This window comes from Sapajus apella, unplaced genomic scaffold, assembly GCF_009761245.1.
Source record: "Sapajus apella isolate SASKATOON/1434 unplaced genomic scaffold, GSC_monkey_1.0 scaffold140, whole genome shotgun sequence".
NCBI classification, from domain to species: Eukaryota; Metazoa; Chordata; class Mammalia; order Primates; family Cebidae; genus Sapajus; species Sapajus apella.
Genome location: NW_022437080.1, coordinates 548,263 through 566,004, shown reverse-complemented (window position 1 = coordinate 566,004; position 17,742 = coordinate 548,263). Strand labels below are relative to the sequence as shown.

At 59.0% G+C, this 17,742-nt stretch overlaps 1 protein-coding gene across 3 annotated transcripts in view; it reads right to left on the bottom strand.

Annotated features, from left to right (window-relative positions):
* Window positions 1-282: 282 nt before the first annotated feature.
* The window catches only part of ARHGEF4 (Rho guanine nucleotide exchange factor 4), a 207,971-nt gene continuing 190,511 nt past the window's right edge, over window positions 283-17,742 (bottom strand). For all 3 annotated transcript variants that reach the window (XM_032263938.1, XM_032263939.1, XM_032263940.1), the window contains 9 exons: window positions 8,435-8,614; window positions 7,256-7,432; window positions 7,006-7,185; window positions 5,951-6,183; window positions 5,482-5,611; window positions 3,907-4,038; window positions 2,955-3,198; window positions 2,059-2,136; window positions 283-1,474 (listed from right to left, as the gene is read on the bottom strand). In XM_032263938.1, the coding sequence (XP_032119829.1) occupies window positions 1,323-1,474; window positions 2,059-2,136; window positions 2,955-3,198; window positions 3,907-4,038; window positions 5,482-5,611; window positions 5,951-6,183; window positions 7,006-7,185; window positions 7,256-7,432; window positions 8,435-8,614 (1,506 nt within the window). In that variant the 3' untranslated portion in view covers window positions 283-1,322. The remainder of the gene's footprint in view (window positions 1,475-2,058; window positions 2,137-2,954; window positions 3,199-3,906; window positions 4,039-5,481; window positions 5,612-5,950; window positions 6,184-7,005; window positions 7,186-7,255; window positions 7,433-8,434; window positions 8,615-17,742) is intronic.

Here is a 17,742-nt window from a genome sequence, read left to right as displayed (position 1 = left end):
GAGGCAGTGGGCTTCTGCGCGTTGAGTGTGAGGGAGGACAGAGCTACCTGTATTCCTCACCAGCGTGGCCTGGCCCTGCCCAGCTTCCCTTCGGCAGCCAACCCCGCCTCAGCCTGTCTCCACCAAAGCCCAGAGGGCATGAGCTGCCACAGGTGAGCCCCCGCCCCACTTTTAGAGGCTGCTGGACTCATTCCTCCTTTTTAGGGAAAGGCCTAGGGTAGTCATGGTTAGCAGCCCACAGAAAATGCACACACACCGACAGAAAACTGGCTAGCAGCCAGGTTACTTTTCATAAATTTCTTTATGAAATTAAATGTGGTTTCTGGCTTGGAGAAGGAACAGTGCAAGAGTGACTGTCCATGCTGCTGAATCCTGCGGGCTGCTGCTGAATCCCTGGCTCCGCTCCTGGCGCCACTTGGCAGGACGAGGTGCCCTCTCCACACACTTGCAGCCTGGGCTGTGGGTCAGTCCTGCATGCTGAGCCACAGAATTCAGTCCTTATGGCTTCTCACGCTCGCGGGGGTAAGGCAATCTTCTGTGTCACTAACAAGAATCAGTTCTTTTTCTCCATTGGTAGAAAAACAAGATGACAAAATCCAAACGAAACCAGGAATGAGGTGTTTCTGGAGCCACCCGCAAAGCCGCAGGCAGACTGGCCACACAGCCCGACGGGGAGTGCGCAGCGGACTACGTTGTCCTGTCCTGTCCACTACACACACACAAGTGAAGAGGGTCTCTGGCAGCCAGGTGTCTAGAGGGGCTGGGAGGCGAAGGGTGGGCTCTGGGCACAAGGGTATGGAATTCCTGGTTCCTGCTTTCCCAAGTGGCAAGCTGCCTGGCACCACTGGCCAGGCCAGGGACTTGGAAGGAGAACTAGAGGGCAGAGGGGCACATGGTGGCCTGGCATTGCAGGCCGCAAAGGGGCAGAGAGTCCTGCCCAGAGGAGATGAGAAGAGGGAGGACTAGGTTTCCAGAAAAGAGGGTCCTGGGCAGGCAGTGCCTTTTCAGCCAGGCCTGGGCTGAGCTGCAGTTTCTTGTTCCAGCACTGACGCCCTACACAGGTCCACAGGGCGGATGGGGCCCTAGCTGCAAGGGGGCATTGGCGTGCAGGGTCTGTCCCCTTGCTGTTCTCTTCACAGCAACAGGAGCAGGGGAGAACAACAGGAGTACAGACTTGGCACGTCCTGGTGGCACAAGCAACTCCCCAGCCCGGCCCTGCTCACCTCCAGGCAGAGGAAGGCCCGGCGGAGTGGGCCTGGGGGAAGAAAAACGGGGGGCCTCTGGCAGGAAGGCCCAGCAGGTCCCGTCAGGCAGGCACCAGTTCACTTGCGGAAGGGTGCCAGCCGGCTGATGCTGTGCCAGAAGGTGGATGGCTTCCGCCTGGGCTCCGCCAGCACCAGGACCTGCTGCTGGGGCCGGCTGCTGGGCAGAGCTGGGTGCTTCTGGCGTGTCAGGTAGCAGGGCCGGCCAACGGCTGAACAGAGAGCGACAGCAGGGGGTCATGGATGCTCAGGGCAGAGTGCCACCCTAGCTGTTGAGGGGAGAATGGGGCCCGTCCCAGGGCTTTGCCTCAGAGCCGCCATAGGAGGCAGTTTTGCCACATGGGATTTGCTCCTGGAGAGCTGACCACATCCACAAGCCCAGCCTGCCTGGAGCTTCTGGCCTGGGCCTGGCCTGGCCTGCAGCACCCTGAAGAGGGCGTGGCCTGTGCAAGGGCATGTGATGTTTCAGGAGCATGGCTCTCTGTAGAAATGGGGAGAGCAGCTCCATCCCCACCCCACCCTGGATGCCTGTCAGGAAGGGGTCCTGGGAAAACAAGCATTGTCACTGATGGCCCTCATCTAGGGAGCCGAGATGTTGAGAGTTAAGAATGTCAACCATATACTGACCCAAGCTTCACCAGTGGCCCCTTATCACCAACCTTCAGGAACAAACGGCTGCAAAGGGCAGTGGGCCCCCCTCAGGCCCAGTGGCTAGCTGGCTCGGCTTTGCGGGTCAGAGAGGGGAATGTGAGCAGGCAAGGGCCAGACCAAGGAGGTGGGGCTGCTGTCCACCTACCTTTGGGCTTCCCTGTGACCTGCTGCTTGCTGGCGTTCAGCATGGCCTGCTTCCTCTGCAGTTCCGTGATGGAGAAGCCTGAGGGAGGGGCACAGGTGAGGCTCCTGCCCCATTCCTCCTTCCACCACACTTATGGCCCCAGGTGCAGTTGTCTGCACACCTGCACCTTCCTGGTACCCGGGGTCTCATCATGTCCTGGGGACTAAGTGCTGGCCACAGCAGGGACTGTTCCCCATTCTGCAGAGTCAGCCTGCCTTGGCCAACCAGGGCAGAGGGCATACTCTGGTACCTTGTCCTGGGGCTTCTGGCAGAAAACAAAGATCCCCGAGTGCTTCCTCTGCCTGCCCATCTCTCACCTTGACTCAGTGTCTAGTGTCTTTTCCACTGCACTAGAGGCTTCTTCCCAGACAAGTGCTGACCTGGTCACTGCAGTGGGTAAAGTGGGGGCCCGTGGACAGGAGGGAAGATACACGGGGGAGACGTCTGAAGCCAGAACCACATCCCAGTCTGTATGTTCTCCCAGGGCTTTTGCTGGCTAGAAAAGGGACTCCCCCCCGGGTCCCGGCAACCCAGAGTACTCAGCAGAGGGCCCCATCCTATGGAGTGTGTGCACATGTGAGCAGGTGTAGTGAAGCAACTCCCCAAAAGTCAGCAGACCCATGCCTTGGGGTTGAACTCTGAGGAACCGTATCATGGGATAGTCAGGTAACCCTGCCATTGAGGTGATGAAGGCAAGGCCTTATGCTCACAACTGGGACCTGGAGGTACCTGGAGCCTCGCTACCCCTGGCCGCCTGAGAGGGCTGAGTGGTGCTGTCCTGAGTGCCAGGCAGCCAGGCTGGCGGGAGTGCCACGTGGGCCCTGGGGGCCGGGGCAAGGCCCAGCAGGGTCTCGCACCTGTCTCCTGGTCCAGCCGCACCTGCTCCCGCTCCCTGGCAAAGGCCTTGAGCCAGCGCTGCTTCTGCTCGGGCTTCCTGGTGCACAGCAGGTGGCTGTCCCCTGTGGTGCCACAGTGCAGCCGGAAGGCGTTCTTGATGCTCACATGGAGGTCTCTGTCCTTCCCGTCCTCCAGGTCCACCACCTCCAGCCCGTCCATGTCCAGCCGGCCCTTGTAGTACAGCACATCCCGGCGGAGCAGGTCCTGCCGGATGGTGTCCTCAGCCCTGGCTGCTGAACTGCTCCCCTGACTATTTCCTGGCCGCTCCCACCTCCTCTCCCCAGCCACAGGAGGGGCTGCTGGTGGTGCCTCCACCTCCCCAGCAGACAGGGAGATCCTGAGGGCAGAGCAGGCCTGCTGCGGCCCACAGCTCTGCCGAGCCATGAGTGGAGAGGCCTTGCTCCTTTAATGCACAGCTGCTGACTAGCCCGGGGTTGGCCCTGTCTTTGAGGTGGGGAGACTAAGACAGTAGCCCACACCACACAGAAGAGCACCCATGGACGAGGAGGGCTTCATGGACGCAAGGCCACTGGGCCATGTTTTGAAAGAGAAGCAGAAGCTGCCAGCGCAGAGGAAGCTGGGAGGTGGCTACAGCAGGGGACTCGGGTTGGAGAGAGGGGATGTGGAGGTCTGCAGGGAGGGAAGAGGTAGCTTGAGGAGCAAGCAGCCGTCAGGTCAGGAAAGACTGTGCTCCCAACAGCACCTGGCCTCGTCAGCCTGTGAAAGCCGCCCACTGTTCCTGGGTCACCAGGCTCACCTGCAGAGAGCCACCCCATCCCAGGCCCAAGGGTCTAGCGAGGCTCCCCGCGTCTGGTCTGGCTGGCACCTGTCTTCTGCCAGCTGCTCCCAGCCCTCAGCTCCCCTCCCTCCACTTGCCCAACTTGGGCCAGCAGGGCAGAGCAGCTGTGGTACCTTCTTACAGTAGATGAGCTGGTGGTCAAAGAGAAAGAACATTCTCTGCTGGCTCCTGGCTTGAGGCTGTGTAACTCGAATCAGCTCCCCCGAGTAGATGAGTTCTGAGCTCCTGACCAACAGATCTTCCCCCTGGGAAGACCCCAAGGAGAACCATGAGCCTAGCGTACCCCACCTTGGGCTCCAGTTCCCGCCCCCATCATGGGTAGGGGACCTCCCCCTGGCCTTGCCTGCAGCACCCACCTGGCCAGGCCACAGTGGGAGGGGGAGGAAGAGTTGGCTATCCTTGCAAAATAGGCCCATTGCCAGCAGCCTCTGGTGGCTCTTGAGCCCTGGAAGTGTGGCTAATCCATATTAGATGTAATGTCAGTGTAGGATACATATTGATTTTTGAGGACTTCGTACGAAATAATGTAAAATATTTCATTAATGATATTTTAGTTGGTTACAAGTCGAAATGCTATTTTGGAGTTCAATGAAACATTAAAATTAAATTCACTTGTTTCTTTTTTTTCCCTTTTTAAAGACGGCTACTACATCTTACACGATTCCCTATGTGGCTCACATGCTAGTTTGATCAGACGGTGCTGCTCTAGAGAAGAATTAGGTCTGCTGGGATTCACATCCGAGGCCAACCTTTGAGAGCTCTAAGGAGGCCCTCTTCCCAGCTAAATGCATTGAGTACCTGAAGCTCCATCATCTGCCCTTGGGCTTCACACTTTTAGACTAAGCCCTGCCCTGGTCTGGTTCCTTTTTGAAACTGCAAACCCTGGCCGGGGACAGTTGGCAGTGGGCTATTTTGGGTGAGTAAATCTGGAGGGCCCTGAGCCAGGGCTGGGCCTCGAAAATGACTGCCCATATTGCTCAGCCCCACCCCAGGGCTTCTGACTCAGTGTCCAGGGTGGGTCCTGGAACATGTGTTTTCATAATGTTCTGTGACCGATACTGATTGAGCTCCAGGTCATTTCTCTCCCTGATAGCTGGTGGAGCGCATGGTGGTGGCAGCACCCATGTGGGTAGGGAGCCCTTGGGAGTGGATCAGGAGGTGGCAGATTGGCAGATGCAAGTGGGGGTGGGGGTGGAGGGGACAGGAACAGTGTCATCAGTTCTAAGACAAGATTGGCAGATTCAAGGGGCATGCACAAGTGAGACAGACAGAACCGGGAGGCTCGGATGGGTGGCGATGCATTTTTGGTCATGCTGTGTCAGGCCTGCAGCCTTCTGTTAGGAGTCCCAGAAATGAACTACAACAGGGATCTGGCCTGTCCCCTGAAGGCAGAGGGACAGAACACTTCTGAGGAACACACTTCCCCTGTTTAGGGCTTCCCCTGGACTGGCTGGCTGCTTGTGGGAGGAGTCTCACATAGAAAAGAGGCCACCAGGTGCCGAAGCCTGTGAGGGAAGGCAGCACTGCTGCCCACGTGGGGACGGGCTTTCCCACCATGAGCATTTGTTGCTAGCTCCCAGGAACGCAGCTCCTTGCTTCAGCTCCCTTCTAGATTTTTTTCAGAGGCAAGCATGATTTTAAAGCAAGGGGCCAAGACCCCATGGAGTTTTCTGGCCCTGGGCCCTCACCTCCCAGTCCTCAATGGAGCTCTGCCACTGAGCAATCTTGTCAATGTTTTCAAGTCTTCGCTTCCGCTCATTGATGAGCTGGGCCACGTTCTTCATGGCATGCAAGGCAGCTTCAACGTCCTTGAAGTCCCTGGGGCAGAACAGAGATGGAAGGCTGCTGCAGGCTGGAGACAGAGAAAGGATGAGGATCCCTGCAGCCCCCATGTGTGGAGCCGCTTTCCTCTGACCACATCCTCACTGTCAGATGCATAGCCCCTCTCTTCTCCATAATGGCAGGCAGAGAGCGGAGCTTAATATCTGGGTGGCATCCTCCTCCCCCGCTTGCAAGGAGAGCTCATCAGAGCAGGGCTAGTTTTCTATGTGTTGCCCTGGGACCTGCAGCAATGCCCAGCATACTGCTGATGTTTAAACTGGTTGACTGGAGGCATGCAGACGCGTGGGCTGCCTCCCTGCCTCAGTGCCCTCCTACCTGTGCTGGGGGTGCGTGTATTTGAGCAGCTCGGCCAGCTGCAGAGGGTACTTGCAGATCTTCTGCACCGGGGTCAGCAGGAAGCCATCCAGGGAGATGTCAATCATCTTCTGCAGCAGCCGGCAGGCCTCGAAGAAGTACACGTACTTGCTGAGCTTGGTGAGCCGGGAGAGCTCCACGCAGGCGTTGGGGTGGTTATTGCAGTACTCGGAGTAGATCTGGAAGTCGGCTTGCTGAGGGGCACAGCTGGAGGTCAGCAGGGCCTCTCTGCTGCTCCCCCAGGCAATCCAGCTGCGTGTCTGGGAAGGGCAAGAGCCTCTGCATTTCTTTCCTTCAGGAGCTGGGCTGGGAGTCAGGGGGGACCCAGGCTCTGTGTACCTATTTCCCTGTGCCACAAGCTACGTGAAGTCACACCCGGGGTGGGAATGGTGAGAATATGAGCAGGTGCCCTGGCTGCACGTTGGCTTTCTGGGTAGAATCCATGACAACAAGGACCGGCTAACAAAGCCAAAAGCAGCAGCGGTGGTGGAGGGGTGGGTGGGATAGGCGTCCTCCGCTCACCCTTGCTTGACTGCCCAAGAGGGCCAAAGCAAGACCCTTCTTTACCCCGTGAGGTTGGGAGGTGTCCACTTAGAGCGGCCCAGTGAACCTTGGTAAACGCCAGCTGGCATCTGCCGTGTAAGCAAGCTGAAAATTCTCCCTGCGTGAGAAACCCCAGAACCCACTCTGAACAGCCCCTGGGGCGCTCAGCAGGCCTCTACCCTCCTCTCTGTCAAAGCAAGTCCGTCGCCGGGGGACGCCCCAGCCCTCTGCTCCCAAAAGCGTTCCCCACTTGGTTTCCCCACCCAGAAGCAGAGACCCTCCTAAAACTGTCCCAAAGGGTGCGGGTGGCCGGGCAGATAGAGGCCTAGAGCTGGGGCCCACGCGTGTGGAAGGTTTTGGGGGCAGCCACCCGCTGTCCGTGCTTGCGTCTCTGTGAGCGCGGCGCCAGGGGAGCGGCGGGGAGTGGGGGCGGGATGTGCGGGGCGGGGGCTGCGCTGGGGGCGGGCGCTCACATGCTCCAGGAAGCAGGCGCCCAGCTCGCTCAGGTGCGGGCGCTCGCGGTTGAACCTCTGCTCCAGGGCCTTCACGAAGGCCTTCTGGCAGCGATAGATGTCCTCGATGTTCCCGAAGATGGTGCGCAGCTGCTCCTCGCTGAACATGTCTGCGCGCTTGCGGCACTGCCGGACGTAGCCCTGCGGGCGGACACGGTCAGGCCTCCCCCGACCCGGTCCCCTGCGCCCCCTACCCCCGGCCGGGCCTCACCTCGCAGATGTCGCGCAGGTGCTTGATGTAGTCCCGCTCGGTGCTGAGGATCTCGTTGATGACGTTGGTCCGCATCTGGTCCTTGCTGCTCTGCGCCTCCGCCCCGCCGTCCTCCGCCCCGCGGTCCCCGGCCCGAGGAGCCTCGTCGTCCGCGGGCTCGTCCTGGTTCACCCGCAGCTGCAGGCCATGCGCGGCGAGTCAGTGCCCCGCATCCCTCGGAGCAGCGCTCAGCGCTCTGTGCCATAGCGGCGGGAAGCGGGTCTTGGAGGCCCCGCAAGGTGCACCGGACGCGAGGCGGAGAGCTGGCCGGCCACCTCCCCCCACCGCGCCACCCCCGCAAGTCCTGGACCGAGGGATGGAGGCTTGGACGCCCGTAGCCGCTGTCAGTGTGATCCGAACACGACCCTGGCCTCCTTCCTAGACCCTCTTGAGGGCACAGAGCCTGCAGCCCTCGCTGCAGTTCCCGAACCAGTGCCTGCTCCTGCCAGCCTCCCGTGGGCTGAAGCAGGGGGATGGATGACGCACTCCACTGGCTGTCTTAACTTATAACTTGGGGAAAGGCTTAGGGTGCGGAGTGTACAGTTTCCTAGGGGGCCTGGGACAGGAGGAGCATCTGAACACCAGGACCTGAGACCTCCTGGTGGACGGCCCTCAGCTTGGAAGCCCTCAGCCAGGCCTTTTGGAGACTACACCTGGATTCCTTCCTTGAAGACCAGAGACCCCCTTATATGGAATCCAGGACCCCTCTCTGTGATCTCCAGGGCTAATAACTTTTCCGTGCTTCAACTTCCTCAGGTGTAAGTCATGGTTCCCACTCCAGAGGCTGTGTGTGAGATGAGCAGTCCCTTATCTGTGCTCTTCAGGGCTTGGGAAATGTCTAGCGCCTGGAGCTGCAGGGGTATGGCAGAGGGCAGCCTAGTGTCTGCACACACTCCTTTCTGAACTGCTCTCCTCTCTGGCCCCTGAGGGCTGGCCAGAAAAGGGTTGGGAGCAGAAGTAGTGACTCTCCAGGAGGAGGAAGGCTGTGACATTGCGCCCCAACACTACCACCCAGCACTCTACACCAAGAACCACAGCCAGCACCTCGGATACCAGAGCTGTTCTGGGCTTGGATTGCTCTGCAGAACCAGGTAGCTCTTCATGGGCCCAATGGGGGAGAAGCCCAGGCTGGAACCATACCCGAACGAAGCTGGCTGGAAACCAGCCCTCGCCGTCGGCGACCCGGCCCCACCACCACTCTCTGTTGGTGGCATCCATCACTTCGATGACATCCCCAGCTTTGAAGCCCAGCTCCTGGTCGTCCATGGTGACATGGTCCCAGAGTGCTTCAGCGCAGACCACACTGCCATCGCTGATGAGCTGTGGAGAGAGCCATAGGTAGGCAGGTTGGTGGGGGAGGCTGCCTGGGCCTGCCTGCCCTCTGTCCCCACCTCTCAGCAACCCTGGGAAGAGGGGATCCTGACTGCTTCACAGAGGAGCCGACAAGCCTGCCTCTGGCAGGAGCGGGGCTTTCCTGGGACAGGGGCTGTGTTCTGGGGATGTCTAGATTATGAAGGCTCAGTGACGGAGCCAGAGATGCACTGACCACAGAATCTGATCCTGTCACTGGGACTGCCAACTGCTCCCTGTTAGGCTTTCCCAACCTAGCATTCCTGGGGGCTGCAAAGCTGCTGGAGAGAGGGGCTGGGGGCTGCAAGGCTGCAGGAGAAACGGGGCTGGTGCCCTCCTGTGGGCTTCTTGTGAATGAGCATTGCCTGTGAGGTCAGCCACCAACCACAATGCCCCTTCATCCAGGGCGACAGTGCCCTGCCATTGCAGTGGCTGCAGCTTGTTTGCTGTGTGTTTTGTTCAACATTTGCCAAACCAGCCTCATGGCACCCCTGCTCCCACCCCAGAGATGCCAGCACCAGCTGAGCAATGCCCCTTCTCAGAGCTCTAGATCCCAAGCCCTGGGATCCTGTTTGAGTTATTCCAACCTATTCCCTTTATTTCCCAAGTTCTAGAAGTAGGAGCGCCTTGCCACTGCTGCCGCTGTGATAAGCACTTCGGGACTGCTCTTGTGCAGTGTTACCCAGTCAACCGCATTATACCGAGCCGACCATTCTTCACATGCTTCCCTCTGCTCAAATAACTGGCATGGTGCCTTGCTCCAGAGTGGTGTGGACTGTGACACCGGGAGCCACGCTCCCCTGCCCCTCCCAGGAAGCCCGCACACGTGGCGCTCCTTCTGGCTGGCTCGTGTTTTCTCCTAACATGGGATCTGCTTCTGCTCCCTGAATGTGAGCAGCTCCAGGGGCTTAGGGCAGGAGAGGAGGGGTGGGCCAGAGCTTCGCGGGAGGTGAGGTCCATGCCCCTCCCTGCTGGGACCAGGTGTTGGCACCTGGCTAGGCAGTCAAGGACAAAAGTGTCACACATATGCCCTCTTCACTGACCATGCCTCCTCTGAGCTGCCGCTACCCCAGGTGAGCCCTCCCTTCACTTCACTGGGTGCTCCCTGAGCACTGTGTGAATCCTCACCTCAACATGGAAACCAGGAGTGGGGCCAGGCCTGTGTTCCAGCCGCTAAGAGGCCTCTGCCTGCATGGGCAGGGTGAGGGCTGGGACTGGCCTCTGGAGCACTGGAGCTCCCAAGCCTGCTTGGGATGGTGCTTTCCTCCAGGGATCCTGAGCAAGCAAGTTCAGGGAAGGACAGACCCCCTCTTTCCTGGGGGGCAAAATTTGCTCCAATCCTGATGCAAGCTGTCCTCAGAGTGGTCCATGAGCCTGTCGGCACAGGCACTCTCACAGTGTGGCAGCCACCCGGGAGCTGCAGACCTCCAGAGGCCCTGTGGGTCCCAGGCACAGATCCCTGGGTTATTCCTGGGAGCAGCAGGTCTCCACAGGAGGTCACTGCTCTCACTCCCAGCCACAAAGACCTTCTGTGGGTGGCCTCCAGGATGGTGACCTGCTGCTGTCACTCAGATGAGATGAGACAGGAGCACACAGGAGACCATATGGGAGGAGCCTGCCTGCCACGGTGTGGAGCTGGCTCACCCCACTGAGGCCCTGAAGGACGAGGCCCCAGGGAAAGAAGGAAGCAGATACGGCGGCCTGGGGAAGCCAGTGAGAATGTGAGCTGTAGGTGACATGTCCTGACCTGGGGTCTGTGACACAGGCTGTGGGAAAGTGACCAGACACACTCAACACGGCTCACTTTCCCACCGCTTCCCTTCTTAAGACGTTCCTGCCTGCTATTAACGAGGTGAGGTGTCACCTTCTTTCCCTAGGTTCCCTTAATGAGCCCTGAGCAAAAGCCTGGTGCCCCCTTCCTTTATGCTGCCTGTCCTTGCAGGTGGGGCTGGGTCCTGCAGAGGTGGCCTCCACATAGCTGCCGGGGAAGGTCTCCAGGTGTCGGGCAGGAGGAGGGCTTCACAGAGAGACCAGCTTCAAGGCACCATGAGTGACAAGACCCCCACGCCTGTCCTGCCGGTCACCTGGAAGACCTTGGGGGAGGCGGGGAGGGGGTGTTAATTCCCTTTGTCGCACCCTTGTGCCAGACAGAGCCTGGCACAGGGACACGTGCCCTGAGCAAGCTCTCGGATCACCTGTGCCTCCCACCAATGTAAGGATGTCAGCCTGGTGGCAGAGGTCCTGCATAGACTCAGACTCAGGAGGTACTCTAATGAGTTACGGGGAATGAGATTTATGTTGTCACTGAGACAAAATGTGGCTCTGTGATATCAGAGTCACGCTCCACCTCCGATCGTGTTGGGCTGGGTGCCTTTCTGAACAGAGACCCTTTTTGGTGCTTGTAGGCCTAGCTGCACATAAGCCAATACACAAGCCAGGCAGGCAGGCCCCTGGGGCAAGGAGTCCCGGCTGCCGCTGCCTCTCTGCCTGCAGGGAGCAGAGAAGCAGAGACTGGCTCTGAGACACAGGGTGGCTGTGAAACTGGCTGTTCTGTGGCCGGGGAGGGTCCCAATGGAGGGGCACATTTAAGACAGCCCCGGACCGGGAGCAGGATACCCTCCTGTGCCTCTGAGGCTCTGACAGGCTGCCGAAGGGCAATGCTGCCAGGCTTCAGCAGCTCCCTGTAACCACCACTGCCCTCCCCACCCTGCCCACCTACCAGACTTACAGAGTGGGGGCGGCTGGGAACACCCACCAGCTATGCAGCAGGGGTGGGTGGGGGGTTCAGAGGGCCCGCGGGCAAGGGGGGCAGCAGGGGCTCTGCTTGTGGGAAGACTGACTGACACTACGTATTTTAAGGCCTAAAACGGGAAAAACTGCAGGTAACATGCGCAGCGGTAGCCAGGCATCTTCCACACACCTGGCTCAACCCACACATATGCAAGCGCGTGTGGCTCATCCAGCGGTCACATGCACTCCGTTTCCAGACAAGCAATCGGCGCACCCCAGCTGAATCTGCACCCTTGGTGACACGCAGAGACGCGCCATTTTGCACCCCCCCACACGGTCCCCACCCCCCACAGGGCACAGAGGACAGAAGGACCCTGTCCCACACGTGCCACCACGCCCCTCAGGCACCCTCTCGGGGACACCCCCGGACCAGGCCCTGGTAGTGAGCACATGGGATGGAAGGAAGGCCTCCCCTCCGCGACCGCTGCGGAGGCCGCGGGTGGCAGCGGCTGGAGTGCGGTCGCCCGCGCCACTCACCCCGGCGCGATCCCCCGCGGCGCCCTGTGCAGCCGCTCAGCGGAAGGCCAGCAAGAAGATCAGCACGACGTTGATGAGGACCAGGAGCGCCAGCACGGCGGAGACCACCACGCGCTGGGCGCCGGGGGGCAGGTTGCAGCGCAGCAGGGCGCGCAGAGCGTTCCCGGGCGCCACGGGGCCGCGCCGGGGCTGCGGGGCCCTAGCCATGGCGCCCGGCCTCCCGCTCCGTGCGGCCCAGAGATCCCGCCGCGCAGAGCCGAGCGGCTGGCTCGCAGCGCCCGGGGAGAGGTGCAGCGCCTGCGCTTGTGGGCCTGGGGCTCCTCCCGCGCAGCCGGTGCCGTGCACGCGGCGCCTCCCAGGCCCGGAGCCCTGGCAACCCTAGCAACCAAGCCAGCTGTGCGGGCGGGGGCGGCGGGCTTGGAGGGGCCGCGGCGGCTCGGGCGTGCGCTGCGCTCCGCCCTCGGCACCTCCTTGGGAAGGGTCGGGAACCTCCACGCCCGCACAGCGGTCCTGGCCCGGCCTGGCCAGTGGCACAGATGGCCACGGGCGCGCTCGGGGATGCCCGGGGACCTCACTGTTTCAGGCATACGGAGGCCAAAACGCCTAGCAACGGCGCTTTGGGGAGGGATGGGCCAGGGAATCTGGTATCTTACAAGGGCTGCCCGCAGGCCCCCACTTCACAGATGAGTAAACGCGGCTCTGAAATGTCAGGGAATCTTCTCAGTCATAAAATCGCGCAGGTATGCAGGGATGGTGGAGGCAGGATTTTAACTCAGGTCGGAGTGATCCGCGCTGAGGGGCCCCTCTTTACTGACCGCAGCGTCAGAGCAGCATCATATTCCTTTGGAAAAGTCAGGCGTCAGGGCTTCCTCTGCCTCCACCAGACACAGCCTGCAACCTTAACCCTGTAGGTTTCAAACCTCTTTCATTCTATCTCCGAGAATGACAGCCCAGGCACAGTGTGTCCTTCTGAGCGGTGAAAAGACGGCAGGGGAGAAGGCTAAACGAACACTCCGCTCAGGCATTGGCAGAGATTTCTGGGCAATAAACTCAGTGCTTTGAATCCAGGAGCAAGAAGAGCCCCTGGAGGGCAGAGATGGGCACACAGAGGAAATGTGTGCAGAGACTGGGTGCTCCCATGGGAGTGATTTAACATGCTCTGACCTCTGTGTATGTGGCCAGCTCTTGGCCACCCTTGCAAGGATAGGTGAGTGCACTCTGTCACCATCCTGTTGAAGACTATAAAGCAGAGTGGATGCCACGTGCGTCTGCATGTGCGTACCTGTGTGTGCATGTGCGTAGGTACCTCTGTGTAAGGGAATACCTGTGTGCACACATCTGTGTGTAGGGTTTCCATGCGAGTGTGTACACATGTGGGTGCCCGTGTGTGTGTGTGTGCAGAGGAGGGTCAGGGATGTGTCCAGAGAGGCTGTGTGCCTCCCTCACATCTGAAGGTTCAGCCTGGGCCCATCTGTCTGGGGTACTGCTCATGCCCAGTTCTTTAGAAAACTCCAGTCTCAAGGTTTGCTCCCCCAAGCTCTCAGGAGAATTGGGGGGATCAGAAGACGTCTAAGGTCTCGCTGGCACCCCTACATCCCAGCACTCCTCTGGTAAGATGGTGACGTGCCCTCTCATGGGGTGTGGCTCGGAACCCCTGATGTGTGGATGCTTCACTGTGCACCTGTGGCCTCTCAAAAGCAGGCCACACAGAAGGGTACATGTCCTCATGGCCCTGGGCACAGTGGGTTGGTGAGCTTGATGGCCAGCGCAGGCACTGAGTGCTGGAGGGTGTACAGCACCCTGCTCGGCCTCTGGGCCAGGCCCTGGTTGGTTCTCCAGCCCCGGATGGGTCCTGGACACATCCTCTGCCCCATGCACAGCAAGGCACCCTGGGGAGGGCTGAAGGTGGCTGAAGCACCTCTGGCTGAGGACTAAGCGGGGTGTTTCTCCCTGCCCAGGGGTCCCCAGCCTGTATATTCCAGAGAGCTGGCTTTATGGCAGGAACGGCAGTGCTAACAGCTTTCCAATGTGAGTTCATGACCGAAAACGTAAGAGAAAAGCTTGAAGGCAGACAGGGTGTGGTGGCTCACACCTGTAATCCCAGCACCTTGTGAGGCCAAGGCAGGCAGATCGCCTGAGCTCGGGAGTTTGAGACTAGCCTGGGTTTCACTACGAAACCCCATCTCTACAAAAGATACAAACATTAGCCAGGAGTGGTGGCGGGTGCCTTAGTCCCAGCTACGAGGAAAGCTGAGGTGCGAGGATCACTTGAGCCTGGGAGGTGGAGGCTGCAATGAGCCGAGATTGCGCCTCTGCACTCTATCCAGCCTGGGTGATAGAGTGAGACCCTGTCTCAAAAAAAGAAAAAAGAAAAGAAACCTTGAAGGCAAACGCCTAGGCCCTTGAGGGGTTGGACAGATGGCTTCCACCAGGGAGGGGAGTAGGCAGCTAGGCTGGTGACAGGACTGATGTAGGAGCAGAAGGGAGACAGAGTTGTCTGGGGCAGATGATGGCTGAGCCCCCCCAGTGCTGTGGCCTTGGGAGGACAAAGGGAAGAGGAAACCCACGGGGAGCTGGCCACCAGGTGACCTGGCAGCCCTGCGCGGAAGTGGCAATAGTGGTGCCAAGGGACTGTGAGCTGCTCCTGCCCTGTCTCTTGGAGCCCCTAAGCCCAGCTTGTTGTCCAGCCTAGTAAGGAGGAATACCAGGTGTCTGGGGCACTGCCAGGCATCAGGCTCCTCCCCAGGGCTGAGGAGTGGGAACAAGAGCCAGATCAGGTCTGGGGAGGGATGTCCAGCCTCACGGGAACTCAGGGAAGACAGACTCCTGGAGCGAGTCACACGAACGCTGAGGGGTGGCCAACAGCTGGCCTCACGTCCTGTAGCATCCTCGGGGTATCTCACGGAGAATGCCAGCGGGGCAAGGGTAGCTGGACAGAGTTAAGGGGGAGGGGAAGCTCTGGCTGTGACCTCACGTCCTGCAGGGCATCTGTTCCCAGTCCCACCTGGCTCTTGTTTCCCCTCCTCAGCCCCAGGGAGGAGCCTGATGCCTGTCAGTGCCCCAGACACCTGGTGCTCATCCTCACTAGGCTGGAGAACAAGCTGGGCTGGGGCGCTCCATGAGACAGGGCAGGGGCAGCTCACAGAATGCTGCAAGACACGAGCCGGGGACAGGCTGCCGTCCACAGGTGCCAATGGGCAGTGGGAGACCCCAGACCTCCCCAGCAGCAGCCAGGCCATCCTCTCCCTTGGTTACATTATGGCTTGCACTGGCAGCACCGCCCACAGGGTGGGGCGGGGCTGAGTGGTCACTCTCACCAACAGGCGCTTCTGGCTTTAGCTTCAGAAAAAGTCCAGGGGGCTTAGGGTGGCCTTGGGCCTGACTGCAGGGGGACAGCGCAGCCCAAGAGGGCCAAGTGGGGAGGGCGAGGAACTGGGCAGACAGGCCCAGGCCTGGGCTATGGCTTTGGAGGTGGGCCCTAGAGGGGCAGTGCTGGAAGAAGAGAGGACACTCCTGGGCACTGAAGACAGCATCTGCATTCCTTAATTTGTCTGGCAGGGACTGGACACTCACGCAGGGCAGAGCACGGGTAACACAAAGAATGCAGAAGGAACGAGACATTGCGCCTCTTTGCACGTTCCGCAGGGCGGTATGGAAAAATGCAGGGGGCACAGGGACAGAGCCTGCAGGCAGCCCTCTGCAGGCAGGACCATGGCTCTGCAGGGCTGCATCCTAGGGCCTGCTCCCTCCCTGACACAAGTACTCAGTACACACGTGTTGCATATATGCAACACACCCACACCCTTTATGTACAGCACGGGCACACACATCTGTGTCCAGGAATAAAACTCACTCGTCATGTACCTGGAATGCAAACTGCCTGGCTGCTCTCCCCTAAGTCGGCCGCTCTCTAGGCCAGAGGGTTTGCATTTGTTCTACTTGGCAAACTGTAAGGTGGTTTCCACTTTCAAAGAAGGCATCTGGCTAAATCGTGACCCTTTCTTGTTCGTGCTGATGTCAAACAGCTTAGATATTCCTTGGCTAGAGCATCTGAGAATGAACAACTTGTCAAGGAGCTGAGTCCCAAAAGATAAGAAAGGGTCACAATTCACCCACACATGTTCTTAGAAAATAGAAATGAATATGTGATTTTAGGGCAAGCCAAATATTATTGAGTGAGGGCTTTTCTGTGACACCTGCTGCTTTGCTCATTTCAGGTATGAAAGTCACACTGACCCCCAGCAAAGCTCCTGGCTGAGCCCCTGGCAGTGCTGCCCTGAAGGCCCAGAACTAGCGGGACAATTACCTCTTATCTTTTCCGTTTCCGATAAGTGAGTCCATTTAATGCTTCTGCCGGCTCCTAACAGGCAGGCACCACCTTTCCTGAGTCTGCAGTGCAAGCTGGGCACAGCGAGGGCTCTGGTGCCACCTCCGCCCACAAAACACAGAGACCGCCTTGCCGCCGCGCGGTGCTGGACCCAGCGAGGCCTTTAAGCCCGGGTCTGCCCTTCTTACTGCCTCTCTCAGGATGGCCTTCTACATCAGGATCTCGAAGCACTGGTGGCCTTCATGAGGCAGGTGGGTGCCGTCTGGGACAGCAGCCAGTCTCCCCAGCGCCAGCTTGCGGCATCACTGGAGATGGGCTCCCTCTGCCTGACTTCCTGCTCTCTTCTGTGATGTGCGTGTCCTTCTCCCTGGGGACACGCTCCCTGAACTTAAGGCATACCAGCAACACCCCGTGTGCTCAGTAACCTCCAATGCCAGGAGAGACCTCTGAACCAAACAGGAGTCAGACCCTTGAGGCAGCCCAGACAGGCGCTCACACAGCAGGAGTCAGACCCTCGAGGCGGCCCAGACAGGTGCTCACACATCCAGATCTACATTGCCTGCCTTCCCTCATGAAGATGACAGAGGCGCGTTTCGTTTTTTCCAGAGAATTCCTGGCTCTTGGTCTTCCTCGGCCAAAGCATCTTAGAATGAACAACCTGTTAAGAAACTCAGAGTCCAAAAAGATACCTCCTCACCAGCAGCAAGATGTGACAGTCCATAATTTCACTCTCAGGTAGGAGACACACAACTATGAAACGCAGACTCAAGGTCAATGCAGCCATAAGCCAGTCATAGAGCCTCCGCCTCTCCAGAGTCCCTGAGGGCTTTGGTTGCAATGATCATCCTCGTGCTTGGAGACGAACTGGGCGCCCACCTGTGCTGGGTGTGTTCAGTCAGTTGCCATCAGCCCTGCACGGCCTCATGCCATCCGGTGTCACAGCCACGTGAACCAACTCAAATGGTCATTGCCCAGTGCTCCAGGCCCCACATCCGACAGGCTCCCTTGGGGTCCTCTTGCTGGGACTGAGCCCCAAGGTGGAGGAGACAGCCTTGGTCTTCTAAAAACAACCACAACTATTACCCATGAATTCAATTCTGCTTCAGGTGACATGACTTCAGAATACCTTCTATCCCAAATAGCTTATGAGAGGCACTTAAAGAGAAAGGTTTTTTATGTTGTTGTTGCAAAAGCTTATTTGCATGTTTATTCTTTATGCATCATGGATTTTGACTAGTGCATTATTTAATGATCCTTTTGTTTATTTATTTTTGAGATGAATGCCATTCTGTCACCCAGGCTGGAGTGCAGTGGCATGACCTTGGCTCACTGCAACCTCCTCCTCCCGGGTTCAAGCGATTCTCCTGCCTCAGCCTCCCAAGTAGCTGGGATTACAGGCGCCCACCACCACGCTAATCTTTATATTTTTAGTAGAGATGGGGTTTCACCATGTTGGCCAGGCTGGTCTCAAACTCCTGACCTCAGGTGATCCACCCACCCTAGC